Genomic DNA, 25,235 nt, shown 5'->3' with positions numbered 1-25,235 from the left:
TCAGATCTTATGAAAGAAAAAAGCTCCTTTTTCTTTCCCAGACCGCTTGGTCTCAGTACAAATTAAACAACCAGTCACATTGGCCCCTGACTGGCACTTTTGATTTCACCCTTCTTCAGGCCCTGAGCAATTTTTGCCAGTGTACTGGTAAGGGTTCTGAGATGCCCTATGTGCAGGCTTTTTGGGACTTGCATTCCCACCCCGAGCTCTGTAGCCACTGTTCCACCCACCAAATCCTCTTAGCGCAGACCTCCAAACCAGTACCACCCCCACCCCCTAGGTCTCAAAGAGCCGCCCGAACTCCTCAGTGCGCCTCCTCCACCCCCATCTCATTCTCCTCCAGCTATGTCTCCTGCTGTAAAGCCATCTCCACATTCCCCAGCACGTGTGCAGCCTCCCCCCACTCCTCTGCCAGAGCCCTCTCCTGTATCCTCCCACTTTATAAAAGAATTTCAATACTTAACCCTTATTTAACCTGGCATGATGTACAGGTCATTTTAGCTTCCACACTAAACCCGGATGAACGTGCCGGATTAACGGACGCAGGCAGGCAACAGGCCGACCGGGACCATGTTACAGACAATACTGTCCCCTTGGGAGAGCATGCCATCCCCAGGGAGGACCCCAAGTGGAACTATCAAATAGGGCAGGGCACCAACATTCCCCACAGGAACCTCATGCTCAGGGATCTCCTCCGAGGAGTGGAAGCAGTTTCTAATAAGGTGGTTAACTATGATAAACTCAGGGAAGTTACCCAACAGGCAGATGAAAACCCTGCTCTCTTCCTGAACAGGCTGCAGGAAGCCCTGGTTCATTTGACCAGGCTAGACCCAGGATCCAGAAATGGGGCCACAGTCCTAGCTTCCCATTTCATTTCCCAATCAGCACCCGACATCAGAAAAAGTTAAAAAGGCTGAGGATGGCCCTGAAACTCCCATCCAAGGCCTGATAAAAATGGCTTTTAAAGTTTTTAATACTCGAGAGGAGACGGCTGAGGCTGCCCGCCAGGCCAGACTCCAGCAAAAGGGTAGCCTCCAGACACAAGCCTTGGTGGCCGCCCTGAGACTGGCAGGTGGCTCGGCTCCACCACATCGACCCCCTAAGGGGGGGGTTAGCAAACACCCCCAGGTGCCTGCTTCAAGTGAGGAAAAAGTGGCCACTGGGCCAATTCCTGCCCTAACCCCAGACCTCCAACCCGACCTTTCCCCCAATGTAAGCAGTCAGGTCACTGAAAATCGGATTGCCCGGTTCGGCCCCGCCCTCAGCATCTCCATGCGGAGGAGCTGGGCCCCGGGATCTTCCAGTACTTGAGCTCCTGGGATTGGCAGACAACTGAAGTGGCCCTGGCTCCTCGACTCTGGTCACCCTCGCTGAGCCCAGGGTCGTGCTCCAGGTAGCGGGCTACCTTCTCCATTTTGCCCTCTCACTCAGGCCCTACTTCCCCTTCCCAGGTCTCGGTTATGGGAATAGATGGGGCCCCCTCCACTCCGCAGAAGACAGAACCTCTCTTTTGCCAATTTAATCAACTCCCATTTTCTCACTCCTTTTTGGTTATCCCCTCATGCCCTGTTCCGTTGATGGGAAGGGATATTTTAACCAAGTTACATGCTACTATCTCCTTCTCCAGCAACACTCTCCCCTTTATCGCTCTCTTAAGTCAGGCCACCTCCACAACCTCATCCCCACCCCCAGTCAGCCACTTGTTACCCGAGGTGTCTCCTGAAGTCTGGGATATTAGTACACCCAGATTGGCAAGTCACCACGAGCCATCCTAATTAAACTAAAAAAACCTAATGTGTACCCTAATCACCCCAGTTTCCAATTTCAAAAACCCACTGACTAGGCCTAGGGTTACTTTTATTGCAAACAAAACTAGAATTGTTAGGCAGACCCAAGCAGAAGTAAGGAAGGAGTTAAGTTTGTGCAAGCTCAAGTCAGACTGAGTCAGAAAACTGAGTATGCCCCCAAACCAGTAAAGAAGGATAAGGAACGTGATGAGGATGTGATGAGGATGTGATGAAGAAAGGATAAGGAATGTGATAAAATGCGATGAGGGTGTGGCAAAGATGTTGAGAGAAATGTGAGGAGTAATGTGATAAGAAATGTAATAAGGATGTGATGATGTGATGGAGAAGGTAATAAAGAAGTTGAAATTGTTCTAAGAAAGATAAGGAATGTGATAAGGATGTGTTTTGAAAATGATGATGGCAACATATGTACACATGTGCTTAACTCAATGGATGTATGTATGGATTGTGATAAGAGCTGTAAGAGCCTCCAACCTGATGATTTAAATAAATAAATTAATAAATAAATAATCAAAGGAAGAGAAGACCAAAGGCATGTATCTGATTTGAGTCATTAATACTTTGCCAGCTGATCACCCCCTCTGATGCACACTGGACCCGATCTGGTTTACAACATTTTTTGTATTTTTGTTTTCTTTTTCTTTGTTCTTATTAGGGTATATCTCAGAGGTGTGATGTCACTGGGGTCAACCTCTTGAAGTTGTGTTACGTGATTTTTCTGTTTTTCAGTCTATGAAACCCACGATTGGAAAGTGATTACAAGGATCTACATGTGACCTCCATCCTGGGGGACGGACAACAGAAAAGTGGGTAAAGGGAGATGTCGGACAGGGCAAGATATGAAAAAATAATAGTTTATAAATTATCAAGGGTTCATGAGGGAAGGTGGAACAGGGAGGGAGGGGGAAAAAATGAGGAGCTGATGCCAGGGGCTTAAGTGGAGAGCAAATGTTTTGAGAATGATGAGGGCAATGAATGTACAGATGTGCTTTACACAATTGATGTATGTATGTATTGTGATAAGAGTTGTATGAGCCCCTAATAAAATGATTAAAAGAAAAAAGAAACCCACGATTGATGAACCTATAGAAACAGCAAGTAGAATAAGGGTTTTTTTTGGGGGGGGTGAGCGGGGTGGTACAGTGGTGGTGGTGGTGGTAGGGAGATGATATCAAAGAGTCCAGGAAGAAAAAGAATGTTTGGAAACTGGTCGTGATAGCAATTTTACAATTCTTCTTGATGTGATTGAACTATGGAATGATATATGTATTAACTCCCAATTAATAATATATATCCACACACACACAAATGAAATCACCATTATCTGAATAAAATCCTTTAAAATTTTTGACTTTTACTTCAAAGCCACATGTATGTACCTATAGAGGTACACGGGGCTCCTGAGCCCCAGTGTGCAGACCTTCATCTGGAACCCTCCCGCTGGCCCTGCCAGTCAGCATTATGTTGGGAAGAAGTGGTCAGGTATTAGCTGTGTAGTGGTTCCTTGCCTTTGAGCCTGTCCCAGCTCTGGTGATGGCCCTGTATATGAGAGCAGGGAGTATTGCCCGGTCTGCTGCTGCGGTGGTTAGAGATATTATGTCAACTGGACACTCCTGGCTAAGGGTGGAGTCAGACCTGTCAATCAGGTCCCAGCGTGATGGTACTTCCTTCGGGGTGTGGCCCTCTCCTAAGGAGGTGCCTGGGAGAGAAAAGAGCCCCTTTCCTCTCGCTCCTTCACCTGTTTGCTTTCTGGCCACCCTGAAAGTTGCCAGAGGCCTACCGTGTCCACTGACCTTGGATCCACCTGGCTCTGCACCCGCCAGCCTGTGCTCTTCCTGCAGTCTGCATCATGACATGTGGCTGCATGAGTCTGAAGCAGGACGCATGGACTAGTATAGTTGGGCTGGGCTGCTTTCTTGATATAAGCCTCTTTTTGTATGTCTATGAGTATCACTGGATTTCTCTCTAGTCAACCCGGCCTAATACCGGTCCCACCTTCATGTTCATTGCTATATGTGAGTTCTCTGTGTCAGCCCCTAGCCCAATGCACCTCGCTGAGGGCCTCCCCTTCACTCTGCCTGCCAGGGTGTCCTCTTCTGGTCACTGGTCTTTCCTATGAGATGTCTCCCTGTTCCCCCTCATGAGGCACGTTCTGCTTGTATTTCTTCTCAGACCCATTTGTTTGTTCTCCTGGCAGCTCAGGGTATATTCAGTATTTTTTTTTTGGGGGGGGGGGTAGGGGGACATCACAGTTAGAAACAATATATCTTGAGGATTTACTCAGAATACTCAAACCTGGTGAGCAAAGTATCCAGCTGCCCCCCACTTCAGCCCTCCCCCCCTCTTCGATTCTCCTTTAAGGGTCCCTGACATCCACGGAGGTGTAATCCCCCTTCCTAAGCAAAGCCATTACGATGTAAGCATCACTCATGGTAGGCTGAGGAGCATGGAGGTGTTCGTTTGAGGATTTTGAAGGTTTTAGGTACGAACCACCCTCAAACAAAGCACTTTTAAGACCTTTGCCCAATGTTCTGCTCACCAGAAGACCAGACAGCTTACAGACAGACAGCTACACAACCGCACGTTGCCCCAAGCCTCACAGAAAGCTAGGGTGAGGATCAGCTTTCTTTCACTTACTGGCAAGCGAAGGGCACTGACCACCGAGAGCCCATCATTGTAACGAGTGGTTCCCTTGATGAAGGTGCCACCTGGAGATTGAGAGGCACCTCACCACAGATCAGACCCCCTTAGACTGAATTTTTCTCAAATTTCACTCAAATTCATTCAAATCCTAACCTGATTGTCTTACAGTATCTTGTTCAGTCCTCTTCCACCTTCATTTAATAGCCTGAGAGGTTTAGGGTATTGATTTTCAAAACAGATGCCTGCCACACGGAGTTAACACATGTGAGGGGGCTTTAAAATGTTGTTAAAAAGTTCCGATGATCTTTTAGCTTCATTTTTCCATGAATTTTTTTTGAAGCCCCGGCATAAGAAAGAGATTTAATGTGAAGATAAACGTAGTGTTCAGTCTCACGCCATGCAAGAGTGTTATGCTGCCAGGTGCTGCCAGGCTCAGAGAAGAGACAGCATGGGGTGGGGGGAAGAAGTGAGCAGGTAGCTCCTTGCAGAAGCGATCCCTACTCCGGAGAATGAGAGGTGGCTCCGTAAAAGGGATTGGGGAGGGAATCAGTGTCTCAGCTCGCATTTGCTACTGCTCCTGGCCGGGAGAAGAAAGAGAACTTGATGCGTTTCAGAAACAAGAAGTTCAGTGTTGATTAGATTGGGGTGAGTGCACGAGAGAAAGGAGATGTGTCCGGGGGGTGGGGGAGTGGCAGTTGGGGGTAAGGGGGAACCTTCACTGCCCTCAATTAAGAAATGTGGGCTTGAGAGGGCCAATGTAGAAAATCGTATTCCTGGGTCTGGTGCCCAGGAATGGTAAAGTGAGAAACACACACAGGATGAATTAAGCATTTCGTGTTAACGTTGTGGAACATTTTTATTCAAGCAATAAGTTCTCAGGAACACTGAGAAAAACACAAGGCGGTGCACGCATGCATGCACACACAGAGCCTGGAGATAAAAGAAACCTACAGATCTGGGAGGGAGGTCAGACAGGACAACTACAAATAGTAGACATACTTTCCTAAACTACAATACCCAAGTATGCAGCCGTCCTCCGTCGATGTCGCTCACTTCGGATGGCAAGTTCCCATCTCTCTGACCTTCCCCAGAGAATCCAGTGCTTCCATTCACACCACATCAAAACAGCTGTCTCCACATCTTTGGGGGGACTCGAATCATGTTCCGTGTGCGTGTCCTTTGAGTTGTGGGAACAAGAAGTCTGAGGGGGCACGATCAGGGGTGCGGGGTGCATGGGGTAAGGTTTCCCAGCGTAATTCTCCAGGATAGCCCTGGCTACTACCCTTGAAGAATGGGCAGGTATGTGTCGTGACGGGAAAATTTTCCTTTTATCACCAATTCATTTTTCTAGAAACATCTTCCTAGTTCTACCCCCCCCCCCCATTGTCCCATATCCTTTGAGAAAATCAAGATGGGCCCATTGGAATGCCCCTCAACAGGCACCATCACCTTCTGGTCTGACCTTTCTGCCCTGGATTTAACTAGCTCAGGAGTTCTCCTTGGAAGCAAGTCACTGTTTTGAATGGGCTCCTTTTATGGACAGTACCCTAATGCAACTAACAGGAAACAATCAACAACCCTCCCCGCCTGCCATTGAGTCGCCTCTGATTCATAATGGCGCTAAGACAAGTGTGCCCTGAGAACACACGTCTGCAGCCAGCCAGCCTCTGTTACAGGCGCACCTTTCAACACGGGTTGTTAGGGATAAAGAAGGCCGTTCAGGATGCGCTGGCAGCCCGCCAGCCCTCAGGCACTCACAGGTGCCATCCTGGGACACTGTAGCACCAGGAACAAACAGATCTCCTCAGCGTGACTCTCACGTCCCCCGATTTGTCACCCACAGGGTTTGCTTCTGTGCATGCTTTGATCAGCTTTTGAAGAAACGTGGATGAGACTGTCCTGTGCTTTTATCACCAGCCATTACAGATCTGTCACCTTCCCTAACAACACATGGACAATTACTTTTAAGAACAGGAATTTATTTGGTGCCGTTGAATCTCCAAAAATCTCTGCCCTTACCCGAATGGCCTTTGGCCTTATGCAGGATTTAAAAGGAAGTAGGGGCCAACAATTCAAACTGGAAAGGGAAGGCTCTCAGAGAAGACCACCACAGGAAACCATGTCAGTCACTCTGAGCATGGGCCCCCCCTCCCGCCACATGTTTCCTTAATCGTGCGACAGTGCAGAGACCACAGCACTGCACCGACTTCTCAAGGGCCTTCGTCCCCAACGACTTTATTCTTTGTGGGATGAAAGGGGGTGAGATGCGAAGTACACAGTCGGTGTTGTAAAAGGGCTGAGTTTTAAATAAGACTTCTCTTTAAAAAAAAAAAAGACAGAAAGAATGAAAAGAAAAAAGACTCTTCCGAAGTTTTACGTTCACTGCTGACTTGGTTTGGGCAACGTTTTGAAATCGTGCCCATCAGGGGCCACGGCCATGGCATGTCCTACCAGCTGGGGCCAGAAGTCAGTGTGTCTGCATCCAGTCTCTCCTCCACCGGGCTCCGGCCCTTCACATCTGGGTCTGTGAGGTGGGCTCCTTTACACCAAACTGGTCATTCTTTTCAAAGTTCTTCTTCTTCTCCTCTGCCTCCTCCTCCTCCTCATCAAATTGAGCTTCGATCTCGGCCGGATTGACGTACGTATAGAATCGAGCCATGATGGCAAATATGATGCAGACGGCCAGAAGTAATGCAGCGAACAGAATGTACTCCGCCCACTTCAAAGGAATTGGGAGTTACCACCAAGAAGGTGGGGTGGGGGGGGCAGACAAAACAAACAAACCGCATGTTATACTCATGTAGCTATCTCTCATGTAAATTTTCCTGCGATCTCCAAAGGCAGGAGGATACTTTAACGTATCATGGAAAACCAGTGGGCTACTATCACATGCAGCAGCAGCAGAGCGGCTGGTGGCCGTTACCGCACGGTGCACCGTGGTCAGTGACTGCCACCAAGCCAGCGCGACCAGCGTTTCTTGACCGCCCAAGTTAGCAGGTCATGTTATCCTGATAGCACAATGGGCTAGAAGCCCAAACTATCAGATGGGAAACAACATTTCTGACCACTCGCCTTCGGAAACATATATAGCTGGCCCCTGGAAGGTGGGGACCAGAGAGTGTCTATTAATATCCTTGAGGGAGTGAAAATGTGCTGTCCCTCCATCCTGTCCCTCTCCTTGGCAGCACCTGGAGCTGAGGAGAACGTGGCATCAGTAGACACCATCCCTTACGAGTTCCGAGAGGCTGAAGAGCTGGGTTGGCTGCCTGCCTGACAGAAAAGACCCATCTCAACTAAGGTGGAAACTTCCAGCATTCTTTAGAATAGTGCTGACATTAGGTACAGGCATACCTTGCTTTACTGCAGTTTGCTTCGTTGTGCCACGAGGATAATGTGTGTGTATGCTTTTGTTGGTTTGTTTAAGAAGAAGAAATGGAAGATTTGTGGCAACCATGCCTCTAGCAAATCTCTCAGCGCCGCCCCCCACCCCCACCCCCAGCGTGTGCTCACTTCGCTTCATGTCCCTGGGTCACATTTCAATCATCCTCAAAATATTTCAAACTTTTTCATAATGCTGTTACACAATTAAAAAAACAAACAAAACAACTCTCAATACCCTCGAATCAATACCCACTCATAGCGACCCTCTAGGGCAGGGCAGAACTGCCCCTGTGGGTTTCGGAGACTTTACGGGAGTAGAAAGCCACATCTTTCTCCCTAAGGAGCTGCTGGTGGTTTTGAACTGCTGACCTTGCGGACTGCAGCCTAACTCATAACCACTACACCACCAGGGCTCCTACACACTTAATAAATGATCATCTCGTATAAGGATGACTTGCAGATGCCCTGGGAAACCAGAAACTCCATGTGACTCTCTTTATTGCGATAGCCGCTTCAGGGAACCGACACTGCAATATTCTGAGGGATGGCTGTATTATGAAAACTTCTGAGTAAAATGTCTGGCTTAGCACCAGGGAGCTATACAGATAGAGTGGCTGGTGGCTGCCATCGGGCAGATGCACAGTGGTCAGCGACTGCCCCAAAGCTAAAGTGACCAGCTTTTCTTGAATGCCCAAGTATAGAGTATTTTTCTGATAGCCTGACAGGCCAGAAACATAAGCCAGGAAAAGACCTTTCCTTTGATAATAAACCAAAAGTGTTAACCCAATCCTGTTATTGTCTATTTCAGTGTCCAACCGCATGATTTCCAGCCTTAGCTGGGGGGTCCGGCAATTTCAGTCCCCCATTCACCCAGATGACCACGCCCAGATGGCAGCTGAGAGAGTGGCCATGATGACCACCCACAGAGAAGACAGGAACGCCCAACCCCCCTTTCCACCCAGTACCTGCTCGCTGAACTGGCCGGCCCCTGCCACAATCAGCACAATGATGTTGCCAACAGCCACGGTCAGCAGCCACCCTGCTTGCAGCACCGACTTCATGTTGGAAGGAGCCTGCGGGCACAAAGCACAGGGAATCTGAACCCGAGGCAACGGCAGAGCAGGGTAATACACCTTGTAGGCTCATTTCATGAAGCAGCCAAGTGCCGAAATGGCTTTGCAGAGTCGGGCTGGGCCAAAGGATAACCACGCGGGGAGCCGTACGCCCAAAAACTGATGCTGGAGCACACACAACATTTCAACGGGCATCTGCAAAGCTGTCATCTTTGCTGGCTGACAAATCTACTAGGAACCAACTCCTCTTTGAGAGCAGAGTCATCGCATACGACATGTTCCCCCTTCAGACAGAAGCTGATCTCTGGCAGCAAGCTTGCTGTTCTGGGAGCTCCCCTGTCATTTGATTGCAACCTCTCTCCATGTCCTTGTCGCCTAAATGATAGTCACCCCTGAGCGTGAGACAGCTTATTGCAGTGAGGGGTGATTCCACTCACTTTGCCGGCTGACACCACAAATCTCAGATTGCTAGGCAATTGAACTGCTGCGTGACCACAGTGACTCGAACTGTAGTTTTGATGACATGGTTCAGAAATGAAGCAATTCAGGCACCAGCACACTGTGTCTTGCTAGCCTAAAGTTAATTAATAATTATTTTTCTTCTAAACTTGTCTTTTGTTCTTTTGTGTTATCTTGTTTCAAAACCAGGATGGATTCCACATATGTACTGGGAGCTACAAAACAACATCAATGGAAACATGAGGACTCAAACCTGCAGACGAACACTATTATGAATAGTTGATATCCTTCTGCTGTTTCAGAATGTAGACTCTGCTGGCTCTTATGACCAGGAAAACCTTAAAGTTCACTGCCCTTGAGTCAATGCTGACTCATAGCAAGTCCCCTGCGGGTTTCCAAGATTATAACCATATATGGGAATAGGAAGTCCATTCTTTCTCCGGAGGAGCTGTTGGTGGTTTCAAACTGCTGACTATGTGGATCATAGCCCAATGTGTATCCACTACACCAGCAGGGCTCCTCATCATGACCTGGATAGCAGTCACTAATACAGTTTTTTTCTACCTAGGTTTGGTGTTTAAACTTCTATCATGTGACAGTGAGAACACATGCATGTGCATGTGGTGTGTATACATTCATGCTGCTAAACAGAATACTACTTTTACGTTGTAAAGACAAGGCAGTGATCTCAAGGACCCTATTCTATATAAAATACCCTTTTTCTTCTCCTAGAATTTTTAAAACCTTGTATGAACATATGGCTATATGAGATTTACATTAACTACCAGTTAGTATGACCCCCATCAAGGAAGCAAAAGACAGACTTGTATGTGAATGGGTATATTGGAGGGTGCAAGAAGCCACAATAAATAAATAAGGGTTCCTCAGGGGGAGGGCATGGAAGGGAGGGGATAAAGGGAAGCTGATATCAAGGGGTTCAAGAAGAAAGAAAATGTTTTGAAACGGACTGTGGTAGCAATTGTAGAATACTGCTTGATGTAATTGAACTATGGAATGTCATGCTATCAGTAAGAGCTCCCAATACAATTATTTAAATAAATAAATAACCAGTTAGTTGTACACTGACAACTAACAACAAGCATTTTTTTAAAGGCTGGACTATTGTTGTCGTTGTATAGGGGTTGCTATTGTCGTGTACTAGTGAGTCAGTCGGACTCATAGTGACCCCGTCTATAAGAGGACAAAACACTGCCCAGCCCTGCCCCATCCTCACACCCGTTCCTATGTGCAAGCACATCATGGCGGTCACTGTGTCGATCTATCTCATGGAGGGGCTCCTGATCTCTCACTGACCCTCTACTTGACCGAGTCTGATGACCTTCTCTAAGAACTAGTCCCTCCTGAAAACATGCCCAAAGCAAGTGAGATGAAGTTCCACCTCCTTGCTTCTAAGGAGCATTCTGGTTGGGCTTCGTCCCCCACAGAAACGGTCAGCAGGGGTGGGGTAATAAAAAGGAGATTGACAAAACACCTGAGAATACGAGAATTCCAGTCCAGTGACAGAGAAGACCACTTCTCCACACGTGAGAAGGAAGTACTGGGGGATCTGCAGGGCCATGTTCACCGTGTTGGGTGCAATGTCTTCAACTTCTTCCGTCTTGGGGCAGCCATCACTCTAAATGACAGGCAAAAAGGGACGAAGAGCGGGGAGGGAGCATTAGAGCCCGTCGTGATGATGTATGCACAACTCTTTGGGGCAGCGGTTCAACAAGTATGATAGGTTAATATTATATCAAGAAAACTACTACAGAGAAAGAGAGAAAGCAAGTAACCGAACTTGACCTGTGGCTACCATGGATGAAGGAGGGAGAGTTTTTGCTTAGAGGGCACTGGGTTGATTTGAATGGTGATGGACCAATTTGGAGAGGGAGACCAATTATGATTGTACAACACAGAGTGTAATCAATGGCCCGAACGCTCACACATGGAAGTTGTTGAATTGGTGGATGTTTTGCTGTGTATATTTTTGCCAAAATAATTATACGAATAATAATGAGTCAGGGGGAAAAATAAAATGCCCTAAAACTGATATTGGTAACGGTTGTACAATTCTTCTTGCTATGGTTGATTTATTAAATTGTATAATGTGTGGGTGAAGCTGTTTAAACTGTTGAAAACTTTTTTAAAAGGATGGGGTGTGGGGGTAAGAAATCAAAGTCAAGATTGCTTTTATTTTTTAAAAAAAGTTCAAATAGGGAAATTGAGTTTTACCTTCCAGAGTTAAGCCATAAGAGTTATTAAGTAAGTAGACATTTTACAAGTAAATGTTTCATGCTATATTTTGTACATAAGTTGGAGTAGCCTTGGTAGGAATTGAAAATAGTGTATTGTTTTCCTCTTAAATAAGAGAGTAGCTTAGAAGTCATCTTTATTTAAACCACTGCCATCTCTTTGAACTACAAGTTCTTAGCCTCCGAGATGATAGTTTATAAGGAAGCATCAGATATATAGAACTTTTAGCCAGAGTAAGTCAATCTGTTTCATTTTATTCCAGGGGCTAACTTAAATCAATGATAAATACAGTGAAGAGTTAGTGGCGAACTGAATTCGTTCTAAGTCCATTTAAAATGCGTACCCTAATATTATTCTGATTAAGTCATTACTATATCCTAAGCATTTATAAGGATCTATATCAATAAAGTTTGAGTAGAATCTTTGATTCAGTGTTGAGAGTTACTAACCTGCCTCCTGATTATGTAGGTATATGCGCTGCCAAATTCAAGGCTGGAAGATGAAAGCTGTGTACAGTTTGACGGAATAGCTGATGAGCTTATGTTGATGTTTTTTCTATTAAAAGAAAGGACAATATAGGTTAACATTCTTGGAAGTAAAAACTCGGATGTATGGTTTAAAGAAAGAGACTTAAAATCCTTGAACTTTGGAGCAAAGTGTCCAGTGGGGATACTTACACGCCAGAAGGGAAAAACTGATATTCGCTGGCATTATTACTACTGATGTTATTATAAACTTTCCCGTCCATTACAACGGTGATGTTATTATTGAAAGTATTGACAAATCTGAAAGAGAAAACCATGCATCTTACAATTGAACCACAGCATCACCTAGGTGGCAGTATGTGCAGCTTGACCTTGGGAATGTTCTCTCTCTTGAGGTAACTTATGAGGCTTGCAGAAAATCTTTGGTAGCAACCCTAGGCTTGCTTTTTCTTCCTTGCTCATAAGTGCATTCTTAATGGGATTTATGAAAGTCAACATGGATATAGGCCAGATGCTGTCCTGAGTTCTTTGTAACTCCTAACTCGTTCCATATTTTGGAGTTCTAAGTGGGCGTTGAACTCTATATTGATGGGCCGCTTCCCCTTCAGGAAGGCAGCCAAGCCTTTGAGTCTCTTCTTCAGAGGTTTTAGAGCTAAAGTTGTGCAGGACCCGAAGAGGAGGTTGCTTTGCACCTAAAAGACAGTCCCCAGCCAGAGCTTGTAGGGGGTAGGGGGAGGAAAGACGATCACTCTGCTTTCCTTCTCTGACCCTGGGGGAGGTGAGAGCACCAAGGATGGGTGAGGAAGGAGTAGACTAGCATACCAGTGAGAAAGAGTTGGGAGTAACTTCTCGAAGGAGGTGGAGACCTGGGTGGGCAGGTTCTAGACCAAGAGTAAGCAGCATCCCTTTTGCTGCACTGTAGCTTAGAATGGAACACCCCACAAAACCATCAAGTCCCAAGGCTGGCAGTCTTAGCGGGGTTCTCTGCCTAAGCTTTGCATGAAACCAAGTGGGCCACTTGTCTTCAAAAGACCCTCCAGGAGGTAAACGCTGTGGGCACAGACAATGCACAGAGAGGACCATCGGGCTGGCCCCACCACGAGACACAATGTCTATTTTAGCGGCTAGATTTTTCAGAAGGATTCTTGATATGCAAACATTTGTGAGTAGGGGTTGTCTTAATTCTTCCTTTCTAATTGGAATGCTTTTTACTTCTTTTGCTTGTCTATTTTAGTGGCTAGGTTTTTTCAGAAGGATTCTGAACAGGAATGGGGTGAGTGGGAAGCCTTATCTTTTCCAGTTGGAGGGGGAAAGAATTCAAACTTTTCCTAGTAAGCCCAAGCTTAGGTGGCATAGTTGGTTAAGCATGAGCTGCTAATTGCAAGGTTTGCAGTTGAAACTCACCTGTAGCTTTATGGGAGAGAGCAAAAGCTGTCTGCTCCTATAAATATTTGCAATCTCAGAAACGCTACTTTGTTCGATAGGGTCCCTATGTGTTGAAATGGACTAATTGGTAGCAGAGTTAGTTACCATGTTAAGGAAGTTCCATTCTATTCCTGGTTTGCTGAGAGTTTATTTTTATCATGGATAGATGTTGAATACTATCCAGTGCCACTTATGTATTGATTGATCTACAGAAGAAGTTTCCTCTTTAACTTATTAAGGTGATATATTATATTGACTTTTTACACCATTGAACCAACCTTGCATTCCTGGAATAAACCTATGAGTTTGTGACATATATTGAGACCTCTAGCAGTTGGATTTTCTGTGGGTGTGCATAGGGAGCCCTGGGAGCATACTGGGTTATGCGCCCACCAGGTGTGCTCTCAGAGAAACACGAGGTTCCCTGCTCCTGTAAAGATTCACAGCCTCAGAAGCGCAAGGGGTGCTTCTACTCTGTCCTACTGGGTTTCTATAAAGGAAAACCTAGCTGATAGCAGCGAGTTTTCTTTCTTTGTTTTTATGGGTATGAATTACTTCCATAAGCTACTACTTTAACTCAAGTTTCAAAGAACTATATACCTGATTCCATTTTCTCCTTTCTCTGGTTTCTTATTAAGGCCATCCTTTACCTAAGAGAGAAAGCACCAATATAACACCATTTTCAAACTCAGATTACTTAGAATAAATTCAGATAAACATTTCCGCTTTTACAAAGGAGAGGGTAAGGTTAATATCCACTGTAGCCTCTTAGGACTTAATGATTCCATTTGAAGAGCTCTGTTTCTTTTTCTTTTTTTTACATTTTATTAGGGGCTCATACAACTCTTATCACAATCCATGCATATACATACATCAATTGTATAAAGCACATCCGTACATTCTGTGCCCTAATCACTCTCAAAGCATTTGCTCTCCACTTAAGCCCTCTGCATCAGGTCCTCTTTTTTTCCCCCTCCCTCCCTGCTCCCCTCTCCCTCGAGCTCTGTTTCTTTAATCATGGGTTTCCTCAACGTTAACTTGAGCTTCTAAGCGTTTAAATGCCACACAGGGCTTCTGTAGAACATGATTTAAATCGAACCTGGCACAATCAGGTAGGTTGCATACCTTCTTTAGATGCCCAGAGTCTCCGTTTATGGCACACCTAACTAGTCTTCCGCATTTGGTCATGAGCTCTTATGTTAAAGCTGTCTGTGTTGCTTTCACCCCATAGACTAATATTTTTATCACAGCAACTGCTCTGATTTTCCCATCTCTCAGTAGAAATTATGACTGCATAGCCCCCTTCCTTGCCAACCAACAGTCAAGTTTTTCCTGGGAGGTTAAATGGCTTGTATTCTTGAAGAAGGCAGGTATATATGATTATCTAAACAACTACCAGAGGGGGTAAAACAAAATCATGCCCCAAAGCAACTGTGTCATCCGTATCACAGATAGGAGTGTCTGCCGTAGGTGTCCAACGACTTACCACTCGGTAAGATTTGGAGTCCCACACAAGAAGGGTGTAGCGATGGCTGGGCTCAAAGGTATGAATTACTGGAGTACCTTGTGATCCTTGAGAAACAATGCTGATATTCGGCAGTGTGTCTATATTAAAAGTCCTGAATTCACTTTTCTGTAGGCGAGGGGGGGAAAGAGTGACAGTTAATAGGAGGTAACCTTCTTTGGAGTCTTGTTCTGCACCGTGGCACATTGTTTAACACCCCAAACTCATGTTCAAAGACACCGAGAACTGCGCATGGGGGTGGGGAACGAGAGCGAGCTGCATCTGTTTGCCTAACCCTGCTTTCAGCAGTAAGGACTTGGAAATGCTGTGTTTTAGAATTGCCACAGAAATGACACTTTTCATCATGCAGTTGACATTGACTTTGTTTTCTCACGGTAAATTTTGGGGAAATTATTTCAAACATTAGGCAAGGAACAGCGTCCAAGGAAAGCAACAGTGTGGCAAAAACGAATACTGGTCTGTCCCCCACCTCAGGAAGCCAAGTGTCTCTTTTTTTTTTTTTTTTTTTTTTTCCTTCAAGGCTTTTAGTTGGGCAAGATTGAAGGTTCTCAATCTTGGCTGAACAGGAATGAGACCAACTAAATAAAAATCTCCAGCGTTGGGTCCTAGGTATCAGAATTGTTAAAACTCTTCAGGTGATTCCAATAAGCGCGAGTGATTACGACCAATGGTCATCTAGTCTAGGGTTTTTCAACCTAACCATAGCACTATTGACATTTTGGGACTGGTGTGGTATAGTGGTTACAAGTTGGCCTGTGATCCACATGGTCAGCAGTTCAAAACCACTACACTTAGACAGTCACAGTCTCAGAAACCCACAATGACTGTGAGAGAATTCTTTGCAGTGGACTGTCCTGTGCACTGTATGTTGTTCAGTAGCATCCAAAGCGTCAATAGAACAGTCCTTTTGTGAAAACCAAGGTGTCGGCCCAAATTAACAAATACTCCCTGATGGAGGTGGGGGTGGGGATGGAAATCACCTCCAGTTGAGAGTGCCCAACGATCCTAAAGAGATGCTCCTTAGGTTGCAGCAGCACTATCATTTCAGAACTTGTTAATGACATAGAGTTTCAGAACCTCACATTAAGAAACTGTATTGTAACAAGTTCCCCAGGTGACTCAAATGCATATCAAGGCACACTGGTAGAGTGAAGGCACTCTGGTGGTGCAGTGGGTTAAGAGTTGGGCCACTAACCAAAAGGTTGGTGGTTCAAGCCCACCAGCTGCTCGTTGGGACAGCGTGACAGTCTATTCACATAAAGGTTTACATCCTTGGAAACCCTATGGGGTAGTTGAAATTGACTTGATGGCATTGGGTTTTTGGTTTGTATTTTGATTGGTCTAGAGTGAAGATAAAATCAGATCAATATTCTAAGACATTTCATTATGGGCCAAGCTGGAGATTTATACAAGAACCAGGAAGAAAAACTTTTTGAAATCTTATAATAATCACATCAGAAGACCAAAAAAAAAAAAAAAAGATCATTCTACTTACCTTAGTCAATGGGCTAAATATTGCACTTTCTCCAGAAAATGATATGCTGATGTCATTATTTCCTATATTCAATACCTGAAGTTGGATTTCATGTCCTTGGGGGAAGACTGGCAGAGTTTTCTGAGCAAAATAAGTAAAAATCGACAGTGAGCTATTCAGCCCCACATTGAAGATCACCTTGATTCTGACATTGGAGGAGCTGTTCAACTAGCCATGGACACTTGTGTTGGCTGAGACCAACCAAACTTCCTTACAAAGGAAACATCAACAAGTGGTGTTTACCAATCATTCACTTCACGGGAATCACAGAAAATTATTTGGACACTGAAGAAATCATAAGAAGTGGTAGAAGGATGACCGATGATAAAAGTCTGGTGGGTTATGAGTTGGATTGCTAACTACAAGGTCAGCAGTTCAAAACCACCAGCCACTCCTCAGGAGAAAACCAAGGCTTTTTACTCCTGTAAAGGATTAATTATGGTCTGGGAAACCCATAGGACAGTACTACTCTGTCCTACAGGGTCACAGTGAGTTGGAATCAACTCAAATGACAATAACTGAGTATCTAAGGGGGCAAGAGTGACTGTAGACTGATGTAATGCTTACTGATGTTAAAATTCTAAGCATTCACCATAAGTGTATTGGGAAAAAATTGATATAGCAAGCCCAAGATAGCTTCTTCAGACAGGACTCCTGGTCTAGTCCTTGAGGACCTGGATGTGAGGAGTGTTCCCACCATTTCCAGAACTGCTAAGAATTTCTCACCGAACTTAACCTGTTTGTATGCTCAAAGAGACTTAAGCTGAACACTTGTCTTTATTCTGAGAGCCTGGAGTTGTGGCACGTGCCTGTCCGAGGGTCCCTGTGAGGCCTGACTCCCAATAGAAACCTCAGGCTTGTCTGATAGATCACATGGTACATGTGTTGATGTAATTTGACGCTGCAGCAATTAAGCGTGTCCTACATGACTCCGACGGGAGAGGACCCTTGGAAACTGGTCCCAGGCAGCCCCCAGGTACTTTTCCCTTCTGTGATTTGCTTGGCATTTTGGTGTATAAATCACAGGCATGGTCATGGCCACCTGCTGAGTGCTGGGCGTCCACCTAGAAAAATCGCTGTGGTCTTGGGACACCTCCCCCAACAAGAGTCTGGTCATCTATAACACTTGGAAGTTGTTTTCCAATGAGCCAGCAAAGGAAACAAAAGGGCGCCTTTTCTTGAGTTAGACCTTGAAGGGCGAAGGAAGACCTTCCTGGGACCCCGGAAGTGAGGGATGTTGGAAAGAGAAGCTCAAGATAAAGCTTAAGAAAGGGGGTGACACTCTAGGGAGTAAAATAAAACAGGAACCATCACATCTCCCATAGCAGCTCTACCTGCACCACAACAGACTCGCCTTGCTTTGGCTTTCCAAACAACACACCACCATCACACCTCTGCCAGGTTGTACGTTCAGTTCCAGACCACCCAAAATAAAGAGAATTGCACAAAATTTCTGGTTCCCCAGTGCATACGAAATTTCTGTTTACACTATACCATATTCTACTACATACAAAACAGCACTAAAAATGAGCTTGCCCAGCTATCAAAAGATATAGCATCTGGGATCTTAAAGGTGTGAAGGTAAACAAGAGGCTATCTAACTCAGTAACAACAAAGTCCACATGGTAGAAGCACACGAGCCTGCGTGCTCACGAGGTGCCGAAGGGATCAGTTATCAGCCATCAAAGAACAAAAAATCCTATCATTGTGTGCTCATCTCCCCGATATGATTGCTGAAGACAAATGGGTGTATAAACAAATGTGATGAAAAAAGCTGATGGTGCCCGGCTATCAAAAGATATAGCATCTGGGTTCTTAAAGGCTCGAAAGTAAACAAGTGACCATCTAGCTCAGAAGCAACAAAGCCCACATGGAAGAAACATACCAGCCTGTGTGATCACGAGGTATTGAAGGGATCAGGTATCAGGCAACATCAGAACAAAAAAAATCATATCATTGTGAACGAGGGGGAGTTTGGAGAGGAGACCCAAAGCCCATCTGTAGGTAATTGGACATCTCCTTACAGAAGGGTATAGGGGAGGAGATGAACCAGTCAGGGTGCGGTGTAGCAATGATGAAACATACAACTTTCCTCTAGTTCCTAAATGCCCCCCGCCCCCCACTATCATGATCCCAATTCTACTTTACAAATCTGGCTAGATCAGAGAATGTACACTGGTACAGATAGGAACTGGAAACACAGAGAATCCAGGACAGATGATTCCTTCAGGACCAGTGGTGAGAGTGCCAATACCAGGAGGGTGGAGGGACGGTGAGGTAGAAAGGGGGACCCGATTACAAGGATCTACATATAACCTCTTCCCTAGGGTACGGACAACAGAAAAATGGGTGAAGGGAGATGTCAGATGGTGTAAGATATGACAAAATAATATATAAATTATCAAGGGTTCATGAGGGAGGGGGGAGAGGGGAGGGAGGGGGTAAAATGAGGAGCTGATGCCAGGGGCTTAAGTGGAGAGCAAATGTTTTGAGAATGATTAGGGCAATTAATGTAAAAATGTGCTTTAGACAATTGATATATACATGGATTGTGATGAGTTGTATGTGTCCCTAATAAAATGATTAAAAAAGAGCTTGAAAGATTGTGAGGATGACTGAAATGTAACAGACGCAAGCGCATGCTGTCGGGAAAATGGCACTGACCGAGCTGGTCTGTGCCAGGTTGTACAAAACCCAGGACCGGGGGTAGGGGCGAGGGGGGACCAATCACAAGGACCTCCATCTAACCCCCTCCCAGGGGGATGCACACCAGAAAAGTGGGTGAAGGGAGACATGACTAAATAACAATTTATCAATTATCGAGGGTTCATGAGGGAGGGAGGGTGCAGGAGGGAGGGGAAAAATGAGGAGGTGATACCAAGGGCTCAAGTAGAAAGAAAATGTTTGGAGAATGACGATGGCTACATATGTACCAATGTGCTTGACAAGATGTATGCATTGTGATAAGAGCTGTATAAGCCCCCATTAAAATGATAAAATATTAAAAAGAAACATAAAAACAAAACCAAGTACAAAAAACCCAGGCCCTGTAAAATGTGAAGCATGGTAAAATGAGGTCTGCCTGTGTACATCGGAGAACTTACTGGCCAGCTTCGCGGTCTTTGCGATCCAGTTTACAAGCTGCGCCTCCCGTGCTTGACCTCCTGGGCTTCCGCAACCTACAGCACCCAAGTCCCTATAGTCAGCATGCTTTGCTCTTAGGTTGTCCGTCTGCTCTAGGCAGGGTCACGACTACAACAACAAAGGGGAGGGAGCTTGTCCAAGCCACCGAAACAGGACCGGTTGCTAGTACTTCCATTCTCCCGATGCGGACTGACAGTGCTCCCACATGACACCCTTTCATAGCGCACCCTTTCAGACACCACTGCGTGAAGTGTTGTGGAGCTCACAAATGTGAACAAGCCGGTACCAGCTACCCAGGGACAGCCGTGTGGTGTGTCCACACTCTAACACAAATAGAACGTGATGATGCGGGCGCTATCAAGGGGCAAAGCTCTGATCGTGTACTATGCAGCTTCAAGGGAAACAGAGACGATCAAGGAGACGATCAAGACATGGTCAAGGAGGATTCAGGGAGGAAATGGTGACTCTTCCACTGGGCCTTAAGGGATATAGGTATCTAATAAAGCAAAATTAGAGTGAGAAAAGAGAGACATTGAAGTAGAACAAAGACATACAGAGGGACAGAAATTGGAACATGGATGGAGAAGAGTGGGCTTGGTCATTACGAATGGAAGTTATGATGCGAGGCCAGTCTCTAGACCACTAGGAGAGTTATGCCTGCCAGAGCGCATTTGGTAGTGTTTGGTTGTCACACTGAGGGGAAGGGGATATTACCGGTATCTGGTGTGTGGACAGCTGACAACAAAGGGTTATTCTACCGCACAGGTCATTATGTGTGTAGGTTGAGAAATCTGGTAAAGAGACCTTTGAATGACTGGCTGAGGAGTTCAGCTCTTATTCTGAAGGCAGTAACAGGGCACTGTTAGAGATTTGGGCCTGGAGACCTGGTGGTGTAGTGGTTACATGTTGGGCTGCTAACCATAAGGTTGGAAGTTCGAAGCCAGAGAGATGAGACTTTCTACTCCTGTAAAGAGTTACTCAATGTCTTGGAAACCGATAGGGACCTGTCCTTTAGGGTCATGATGAGTCAGAATTGACTTGATGGCAGTAAGTATTTTTGTTTCATTTGGGAATTTTATGTTAAGAACATGACCAGCGCTACTCAGAAAAGTTAATCTGGTGGAAGAAGAGAGGAAAGGCTGGGCCGAGAGAGACTGACGCATTAACGGAACATTGAGGGTCTGAGGCAGGGCAATTGAGGGGATAAAATGGGACGCTTAATAAGACTTCAGCAGTTGGATTTTAAATTGAGAATAGAAGGAGAGAAGAATGGAAAGGCAGAATAAGGGGAAAGGAAAGAGAATGAGTTGTTCTTTTATTATCATTTTATCAAGCCAAGCAAGTTTACTTCCTTATGGCCGAATCACCACAGTGACCTATGACAACAGCTGCTCTGGCTGTAGGGCCTGCATGTCACACACAATAGCTGTCACCTCCCCCAAAGACGTGGGTCTTAAGCACTCCAGCAGCCCGGTGACACTTTGCTCAGCTCAGCTCCTGGTTGTGGCACCTGAAATCCTTTCTGACCTGATATCGGTCACCTTCTGAATAGGTGGGTCCTCAGTCCTGATCCCAATTCTCTGCAGTCTCTCACAGATGTTCATGCCTTCCTGCCTCTACTTGCCCTTGCTCAGGGCTTTTGCAATTTCCCTACAATACGTCCTTTCAAATCCCAGTGTCACTGGAACATTCCATGTCAACTTTAACCAACAATGCATTTCCCACAACTCTGGTTATGCATCCCCACCCCCTAAAAGAAAGTGTAAACACACAAACACAACCCTCTTACCTCTTTTCTTATAAAAAATAATAATGCCCTTTTTCTAAACCCTGGTCACAAACAAGTAGCGATGCAAATCTAGTTTCATTCAATTTGGTTAGAGAAAGTTGAAGCTTCCTACTCCCGTAAAGAGTTAGTCTTAGAAGCCCACAGGGGTGGTTCAACCTTGCTGTTGGCTCACTATGAGTTGGCATCAACTTAATGGCAGCGAGGTGTTGTGTTGTGTATGTGTGTGTGTGTGTGTGTGTTTAAAAGACTGTGGACCAGTGTACGAGCAAAGTTTCATCAGAAGCACTAGAATTAAAAATGTGTTTTTCCCTCAAAAGGACAATGTACACACCTTTAAAATGTTGCTTGTTTCTAAGTGGTGGATGTCTTTTAAGCAGAGTCACTAACTAGACACTTAGATTACAAAGGACTAAGTTCCATAAACTTCCTGTCGGCTAACCAATAATAATAACAAACAAATCACTATTATAAACTGAGGCTTTGTAACTGTTACCTAACTTCTCTCTCAATTAAGCCCTGCAATTTGATCATACTTCCAGATTCAAATTTTGCAGTGAAAAAATTTTGTGAGATGTACTGGCTGAAAGGAATTACACCCGTACCTATCAACATGGTTAGCTTCTAAAGACCAGGTTGTTATGCAAAAATTGGCGTTATATGAAAACCAAGGCTGATCCTGTCAGATCATTCTACCAAATGAAGGGTGGCAACTCTGCCATATTAGACCGTTGTTAGATAACCACCCAGCTGAAGATGCCAACCCTGCCAGGTTGACGCATAATCTTAACCCTGACAGCCAGTGTTACTTTTGCTTGGCACCTCGGTGTCCATTACTGTTAGATATATGCTGTTAATGTGAAAACTGGCTGCATACATTTTTGACTGTGGCCATAAATGAGGTAGTTAGGTGAGGATAAGGTATATTATGTCCCATTACTTCACAGTTCTCAAAGGTACGGGGCTTAGTTTATAGGGAAAGACTCTGGACACCCCTACTGCCTTCAGTTCTGGAGAAAGAGGAATTCAGAAACATTCCACCTAATCCCACCAGGAGAGAACGCTCAAGACTTCAAAAATAACTCACGTCAATTTCCACTTGTACAATGGCAGCCACCACAAAGGCCATGGAAGCCAGGAACATTCCTACAGTCATCTTCTTCAAGGAGCTGATTCAAAACAAACAGCGAATGAATCTCAACCAGTCTCACACACACAAAAAACAAAAAACAAAAAACCCTCTTGATTTGGCAATCCCCCAAAGTTATTTTCTATAAAATATACAGGTTACAATGTGTTCTCATTGTGCATAACTAAGGAGCAGAAATGAAAAACAGCCTGTTTTGTGTTTTTACATTTGCTTTCAATAAACTCAGCCCTGGTGGTATTTTGGGGTAAGCACTGGACTGGTAACCAGAACGTCAGTGGTTCAAACCCACCAGGCGCTCCTTGTGAGCAAAATGAGACGATCCTGTTCCCATAAGCTTTATAGCCTTGGAAACCATAAATAAAGCTACTATGAGTTGGAATCACTCAATGGCAATTGGCTTAAGTTTTGGGGTTTCTGAGCTCAAGTTCAGACAGTATGCATTCAGGATTAATATTTATATCCTCTACATACACCAGGGAACCTTAACAACAACAACAACAACAACAATAGAAAAGCAAAAAAGCTTTTGAGAGGCTATCATTAATTGAATGTCCCAAAGGTCAAGTTTTCAGAGCTAGTATCATGCAAACATCTGTTTAAGACCAATGGATTCTTGAATTCTGGTAGAAAATGCCATCCTAGAGGTGGCTGACGCTGGGGAAGGGAACACAAACATTCTTTTCTCTGAGGCATCAGAAGCTGAGAGAACAGCAGCCCATTTGCAAAGCCAAGGACCAAGCCCAGCCAACCAGTCCCCTACCTGAAATTCAAACCACATTTGGCAATCAGAGGATAGACCACACCATCGACAATGGGGACCATGATGACGATCAAGATGGCGTTCACGGTCTAGAGGTGACGCAGAGACAGGAGGTTAGTCTTTGTCTCACAGATGATTTTGATCTTGAACACAACTTAAATCTAGTCCCCTACCTGCATCTGGTCTGGTTGAATTTCAATAATTCCCTAAAAAGGGGGAGAAAAAAAAAAGTCATTGATAATCTCTTCCAGGTGGTGGTGAAGGTGGTGGTGGCAGCGAGTTGGGAATGACATGAAAGAGAAGGCGAGAGGGAGCAAAGGGGCGAAGATAAAGCTCGGTGACCAGCAAAGGTAGCATACTTTGATGACTGACACTTACAATCTTCCCACTCATAGCTGTTGCTTGCAGCGTCCATCGTGAGCCCTTAAAATAAATGAAGGTACCGCATCATTTGAGAACGTGCGCCTTGATGTCTTTACAAATCAGTAGTGGTTCCTTTCCCAAGTAGGAAGGAGGTCTGAAATGAAATGCTCTGCGATTTGTTTTTTAAACATCAAATTAGTCTCCTGGCTTCACTCTAATACTGGGTAAAAATAAATAACTCATAAGGCAGCTGTACCACAGGGCATAATATGTAGGAGGTCCAGCCCCTCTGAAGAATGTCCCAAGTAGTTCTGTCAGATAGAGCTCTGTCTCAGAGATGGGAAAATGCATTTCAGAGGCTGGTTGGAAGACATGCCCATCAGCTACCAGTGAAGGCAGCTACGTATCCTGAGGAGATCCGATTCTCACAAGTTGCTTCATTTCAACTACATTATGGCTATTGAGAACTATTTTTTAAAAACATTTTATTAGGGGCTCATACGACTCTTATCACAATCCATACATATACATTCATCAATTGTATAAAGCACATCTGTACATTCTTTGCCCTAATCATTTTCTTTTCTTTCTTTCTTTTTTTTTACCCTTTCTTTTTTTTACATTTTATTAGGGACTCATACAACTCTTATCACAATCCATACATATACATACATCAGTTGTATAAAGCACATCTGTACATTCTTTACCCTAATCATTTTCTTTTTTTTTCCCTTTTCTTTTTTTACATTTTATTAGGGGCTCATACAACTCTTATCACAATCCATTCATATACATACATCAATTGTATAAAGCACATCCTCACATTCCCTGCCCCAATCATTCTCAAAGCATTTGCTCTCCACTTAAGCCCTTTGTATCAGGTCCTCTTTTTTTCCCCCTCCCTCCCTGCTCCCCCCTCCCTCATGTGCCCTTGGTAATTTATACATTGTTATTTTGTCATATCTTGCCCTATCCAGAGTCTCCCCCACCCCCTTCTCTGCCGTCCATCTCCCAGGGAGGCGGTCACATGTGGATCCTTGTAATCAGTTCCGCCTTTCCAACCCACTCACCCTCCACTCTCCCAGCATTGCCCCTTACACCCTTGGTCCTGAAGGTATCATCCACCCTGGATTCCCTGTGCTTCCAGCCCCCATATGCACCAGTGTACAACCTCTGCCCTATCCAGTCCCGCAAGGTAGAATTTGGATCATGGTAGTTGGGGGGAGGAAGCATCCAGGATCTAGGGGAAAGCTGTGTTCTTCATCGGTACTACCTCGCACCCTGACTGACCCATCTCCTCTCCTAAACCCCTCTATGAGGGGATCTCCAGTGGCCGACACTTGGGCCTTGGGTCTCCACTCTGCACTTCCCCCTTCATTGAATATGGTATATATATATACATATATATACACATATACACATACATATATCTTCTTTTTTTTTTTT

General features: G+C 45.0%; 1 protein-coding gene across 1 annotated transcript in view; it reads right to left on the bottom strand.

Annotated features, from left to right (window-relative positions):
• Window positions 1-6,963: 6,963 nt before the first annotated feature.
• The window catches only part of SLC15A1 (solute carrier family 15 member 1), a 40,825-nt gene continuing 22,553 nt past the window's right edge, over window positions 6,964-25,235 (bottom strand). Inside the window, exons 12-23 of the mRNA XM_075562696.1 lie at window positions 23,805-23,849; window positions 23,600-23,632; window positions 23,427-23,515; window positions 22,604-22,685; window positions 16,548-16,667; window positions 15,014-15,160; window positions 14,128-14,177; window positions 12,295-12,402; window positions 12,067-12,172; window positions 10,857-11,000; window positions 8,798-8,905; window positions 6,964-7,170 (exon numbers count right to left, since the gene is read on the bottom strand). Of these exons, the coding sequence (XP_075418811.1) occupies window positions 6,964-7,170; window positions 8,798-8,905; window positions 10,857-11,000; window positions 12,067-12,172; window positions 12,295-12,402; window positions 14,128-14,177; window positions 15,014-15,160; window positions 16,548-16,667; window positions 22,604-22,685; window positions 23,427-23,515; window positions 23,600-23,632; window positions 23,805-23,849 (1,239 nt within the window). The remainder of the gene's footprint in view (window positions 7,171-8,797; window positions 8,906-10,856; window positions 11,001-12,066; window positions 12,173-12,294; window positions 12,403-14,127; window positions 14,178-15,013; window positions 15,161-16,547; window positions 16,668-22,603; window positions 22,686-23,426; window positions 23,516-23,599; window positions 23,633-23,804; window positions 23,850-25,235) is intronic.

This window comes from Tenrec ecaudatus, chromosome 11 (genome assembly GCF_050624435.1).
Source record: "Tenrec ecaudatus isolate mTenEca1 chromosome 11, mTenEca1.hap1, whole genome shotgun sequence".
Classification (NCBI taxonomy): domain Eukaryota; kingdom Metazoa; phylum Chordata; class Mammalia; order Afrosoricida; family Tenrecidae; genus Tenrec; species Tenrec ecaudatus.
The sequence above is the reverse complement of the archived record's forward strand: the minus strand, read 5'-3'. Positions and strand labels throughout refer to the sequence as shown.